This window comes from Chrysochloris asiatica, unplaced genomic scaffold (assembly GCF_000296735.1).
Source record: "Chrysochloris asiatica unplaced genomic scaffold, ChrAsi1.0 scaffold00042, whole genome shotgun sequence".
Classification (NCBI taxonomy): domain Eukaryota; kingdom Metazoa; phylum Chordata; class Mammalia; order Afrosoricida; family Chrysochloridae; genus Chrysochloris; species Chrysochloris asiatica.
The window spans coordinates 15,835,727-15,840,883 of record NW_006408560.1 but is presented as its reverse complement, the minus strand read 5'-3'; the positions used below and the strand labels follow the sequence as shown (position 1 = coordinate 15,840,883).

The 5,157-nt window shown below is 51.2% G+C and overlaps 1 protein-coding gene across 2 annotated transcripts in view; it reads right to left on the bottom strand.

Annotated features, from left to right (window-relative positions):
• Positions 1-236: 236 nt before the first annotated feature.
• Positions 237-5,157, bottom strand: part of NTRK1 (neurotrophic tyrosine kinase, receptor, type 1) — a 26,616-nt gene continuing 21,695 nt past the window's right edge. For both annotated transcript variants that reach the window (XM_006861608.1, XM_006861609.1), the window contains 3 exons: positions 2,428-2,668; positions 1,933-2,091; positions 237-630 (listed from right to left, as the gene is read on the bottom strand). In XM_006861608.1, coding sequence (XP_006861670.1) covers positions 445-630; positions 1,933-2,091; positions 2,428-2,668 — 586 coding nt within the window. In that variant the 3' untranslated portion in view covers positions 237-444. The remainder of the gene's footprint in view (positions 631-1,932; positions 2,092-2,427; positions 2,669-5,157) is intronic.

Below are 5,157 nucleotides of genomic sequence, written 5' to 3'. Positions count from 1 at the left end.
CAATGAGGGTATGAAGGGTTGGGAAGCACCACCTGGGGTTGCCCTGTCCCCTCACCTCTAGGTGAACAAGGCACCCAGAGGAGTGGGAAGTAGAAGTGACAGCTGCATGGAGCTGAGGCATGCGGCTGAGGGCAACCTGAGACAGGGAGGATCCCAGAGAGTCATTGCCCCCTTACCTGCGTCCCAAGCCCCCCTCCTTGAACGATGTCACCTCAAGAATTGGCAAGAGACACAGCCAAGGGATAATAAATATAATTGCTATGATGGAAACCTGCCTTAGAGAAGCAGGAACATCCTCCATTCCCAGGCCCCACCAGACCCCTCCAGCATGCTGAGGGTGTGTTAGATGCTTTGCAATCATACTGGGGATGCTGGGAGCTATGGGAGTTGCTGAGGGCAGGTCCCATCATTCTAGCTCCCCACCCCCAGATTCTGGACAGACCCCTAGCCCAGGACATCCAGGTAGACAGGAGGTGCCTGGGCCAGGGCTTGCAGCCGGGCATGCACATCCTTGATGCTGTGACGTTGCTGGGGCTCCCGCTGCCAGCAGCCCCGCATAATAGCGTAGACCTCCGGTGGGCAGGCACGTGGCCGCTCCAGCTCATGGCCCTGCGTGATGCATTCAATCGCCTGGGGATATGAACCATGGGAGAGACAGAGAAGAAAGCTCACTGGGCTGGGAGCAGGAGAGTAAGGCCAGCCCTAAAGCTACCCCTACCTAAATGAGGTTCCTAAAGCAGGTCACACAATGTCTCTGGGCCTCTTGGCTGCTAATGGACACATTGACTCCCATAATTCCTTTCTACTCTGACAAAGAACACTGGAAAGTATTAAGGATAGACGCTGAGAAGATACGCTGCTTCTGGAGGGGCTGCAATCAGATGGTGACTGAATGGAGAAAGGGAAGGGTCCTCTGCCTCTCATCCAGAGGGGGAAAGGAAATAGAGCACAAAGGCCTTGAAAAATGGTTGGCTGACATTTTAAGGTAGAGGGCAACCCTCATTTCCTTCTATCTTCTGTGGTACCACTCTGGGAACCTAGTGTCTCCAGAAAGAAATCAAAAATCAAAAAAAGAAAGCAAGGATCAAAGTTAAACTCTAGGAGGGACTGTTAGGACAGCTAAGGGATCCAAAGGAGAGACCAGAAAATAGTTGGAGAAGAAGTCTAGAGTCTTTCCCCCATTTCTTCCCCATTAGAGAGGGGACTTGGGTTATGGGCAGCGTTAATTTCATTCCTTCTCTCAATGCTTGAGAAAATTAAAATCTATAACCCTCGCCCCCACCCCACAGCCTCAAGGGAGCAGACTGCATTAGGAGGAGAAATGGAAACTGACAGCTGTGAGCCAAGGAACGGGTGCGGGGAGCTGTTGTGGGAGACAGAACACCTGGGGACAGCTCTGGCTAGGCTGGGAAGGCAAGGGGTGGGGCAGGGCTGTCCCGCTGAAAGTCTAACTTCCAGTCTCCGATGCAGCGTCTGTCCCTTTTGGTGCTACACTTTTCTTTCCAAGCCTCTACCTTCCGGACAATGCCTACCGGGTCTATCTATAAATCAGTTGTGGAACGGGGTCTGGGCGCTCCTATAAAATGCCTTCAGGCGTCCCCAGAAGCTGGTGGTGCTTGGGCTTAGGAATAGGAGAAAGAGAAAACTCTCGAGTGGAGAGAGCACTTCTTGTTAACTGCTGTCGAGTCGGTTCCGACCCATAGCGAAGAGCAGTTGTTGACGACCTTGCAGTTAAAAATGGCTTTTCAGTCTGGCGCATTAACCCACAGCGCCACACCAGGACTCCGCTTAGAGGGGCAGAAATCTGGCGTGGGTGCCCCCTCGAGGCAGCAAGATGAGAAGCTGAAGGATCTAAGAGGACCAGAACTTTTTGGGGAAAGGACTAGCGGGGTGGGGGTATGGCTGTCCCGGAAACCGTGGGGCGGGGCTGACCTCGGTGTTGGAGAGCTGGTACCAGGGCTGCTTGCCATAGGTGAAGATCTCCCAGAGCACCACGCCGAAGCTCCACACGTCGCTCTCGGTGGTGAACTTGCGGTAGAGGATGCTCTCGGGTGGCATCCAACGAATAGGCAGCATGGTTCGGCCTCCCACCTGCAGACAGGCGGCGCTGCGTCACCTGGAGGGGGCGCCGGCCGGAGACAACTCCTCCCGGCGCAAACCCCGCCCCCGCCCATCATTAAAAATAAATGGTTAGGGGTTTCGCGACCAGGATTAAGAGAGAAAAACCGATGATGCCGTTTCCGTCCCGGACTGCGGGAGATGGCGTTGGGTGTGGGTGGGGAGAGGGGGTTAAAACCATAGCCAGAATGTCTCAGGCCCGCACACTGCCTCAAAAAGAGGAGAGCGTGCCCGGCTAGGGGGAGAATCCAAGTCCAGGGTATCTACAGTTTGGACGCTGGGGGAAGGGTGAGGACAAAAGACCCTTACACGGTAATAGTCGGTGCTGTAGATATCCCTGCTCATGCCGAAATCGCCAATCTTGACAACTAGCCCCTGACCCACCAGACAGTTGCGTGTAGCCAGGTCCCGATGCACGAAGTGCAGGCTTGCCAGATACACCATCCCCGCAGCGACCTGGCTAGCCACGGCCAGCAACTGCGCCAGACCCAAGGGGCCTGGCGCCACATCCTCCCTACCAGCCAGTAGCTTGGCATCAGGTCCGTGGGACCTGCGAAGGAGAGAAGGAGAAGCCTGAAGAAGAAGATCCCATGCAACAGGGGTGGGGAGTGGGGGGGTGCTGGCAATGGAAGAAGGAAAGAACCAGAAAGGCCGTTGTCTGTATAGGCTGGAATAGGGTGACTCCAGGAAAGTGTACCTACCCCCAGAGTTTTCAGCAGAGCTCACAATTGCCACATCTATGTCCTTTGCTCAGGCAGTCAGTCCCCTGAACTGTAGCCCCAGAATCCAGCTATCCACTGTCCCGGACATCTCTAGACATGAACACCTCAGACGCAGCCCTTCCTAAGTAAGCTCAGCATTCTCCCCTCAAGTCCGCCCCTACCTCAATGAGGGGAACCTCCCCATGCAGTCTCTGAGTTCTTAATTCTGAGAAGTCCTTAATTCTCCTGTCTCTCTCAACTTTACCTCAATATCCAGTCATACCTGTGGGGCCTTCTTTCCTTGTGATGGTTCCCAGGATGCCCTCTTCCTCCCCATGACCACCACTCCAGGTCACTCCCTGATCATTCACCTCATTCCCCCAAACAGCTCTTCTGAACCACTTGACTAGTAATGCCCTTTCCCACTGCTCAACTCCTCATCCATTTCTTTCTTCCTTTCTTCCAAATGCGTGTTAAGTAATGAATGCATCAGGCATTGGGAACTACAATAGATAATATAATGCGGGTCACAGTAGGGCAATTTGAAGGATACTCAACTGAGGATGGAGAGAGTTAAGGAAGACTTCCTGGAGGAAGAGCTATCTAAACTGAGACTCAAGTTCTGAAAGAAGAGGTGGGTAAGCGATTCCAAGGGAGTACCAGGCAGAAAGAATTCAAAGTACAAAGACCCAGAAGCAAGAGGGAGGAGATGACCCCTCCTAGGGGAAGATCCATCCATCCAGGAACTCCCCACCCCACACACAGTGGTCCTTCCAGCATTTAGAGTGAGCTGTCTTGGACTCCCAGTGATGGCCACTTCTCCCACCACCCGGGTTGCTGGCCTGTATCCCACCAGCCCAGCATTGACCTGCAGCAGGCCTGGTGAGCAAAAAGAGGGGCTCCTCTCAGACGTTCCACAGTCTTAGCTTCAGGTCTGGCCTCTCTACCTCTTACCCACATCCTCTATTGACTCTCCCCAATCCACAAAATATGCTCAGACTCAGAAACCTCTTTCAGCTGAATTCTGTAGCCCAACAATGTGAACGATCCGTTACTCCCACAGCAGATGTTTAGGGACCAAATCACAACCATTGACTGAGCAACTACATAATGTTTTCTTATCCAGCCCTACAGCCCCTTACAATTCCCCTTACCGATAAGGAAACTGAGTTGAGAGGGGAAAGATACTTGACAAAGAAAATTTAGCTAGTAAGTAAGTTGTAGCAAGGACTGAAGTCCAGGCCTCCTGATTACAAACCTTGGCCCTACCCTTCACCTCACACTGCCTGGTTCTCATAGGGGCTAGCCTCAGGGAGAAGGATTCAGCAAAGGGCAAGTGTGACATCACAGTCAATTGGGATTGTGAACAGGGACTCTACCTAGGGTCACATTCCCGCTGGACCATTTACTAGCTGTGTTCATTGGACAAGTCACTTAACCTCTCTAAGCCTCTTCTGTGAAATGGGCACATGTCTTGAAGTTATTAAATTATCAGCACACACATACCTATCAGAGTTGTTCTATCTAAAAACAAAGAAACAAATCATTTACTCTAAATGTAACAGTTTATTTTTAGTCACTTTCTTTAACTATAAACTGCCATATACTGAGAACAAACAAGATGGCGGATCGGGTGGAAGTGCAGTAAAGGAGCTCCACCCAGCAACAACACAGAATACCCGAACCAAGCAGGCTCAGGGTATGGTCCCAGAACTCTGAACCACATACAAAGGAAAATTTAGAAGATTGGAAGACTTACAGCTGAGGGAATTTGTGGCAGAAGCAAGAAATCCATTGTTTTCTAATTCAAGATGCTCAGTTGCTCAGAGCCGCCATCTTGGGTGAGACCAAGCGGGGGAAGGATCGGAGCGGCCAGAGATGCCTGACAGAACCGTAGAGATAAAGGTGTGGACATTCTTCTCTTTTGGTAGCTGTTCATTGATCCCTTGCTGTCTGTGCACCTACATTCGGGTGACTATAGGGGTGCCTGAGCTAGTGGGCACCCCAGCCCCAACCTCGGAGGGTTCTACTACGCATGCGCACAGATCTCCTTGAAATTTAAAGAGACAGTTTCCAATTAAAACCAAACGGCCACAGCTGGCCCTGAACTGTTTACAACTAGAAAAAAAGGCCTTAACAGGGATTGTGGAGCGGGACAAGCAGACAAAAAAGGAAATAGGCCAAAAATTAAATCCTAAATTACATCAAAACAACCAACAGTGGCATCTTGAAATTTCTCAAAAAGAATAGTGAAAAGGGAAGCCCATTTCCTGATCACATCTACCTGGAGGCAATCAGAAAGCATAAAAAATACCAAAATACATACCCATCTGAGTAT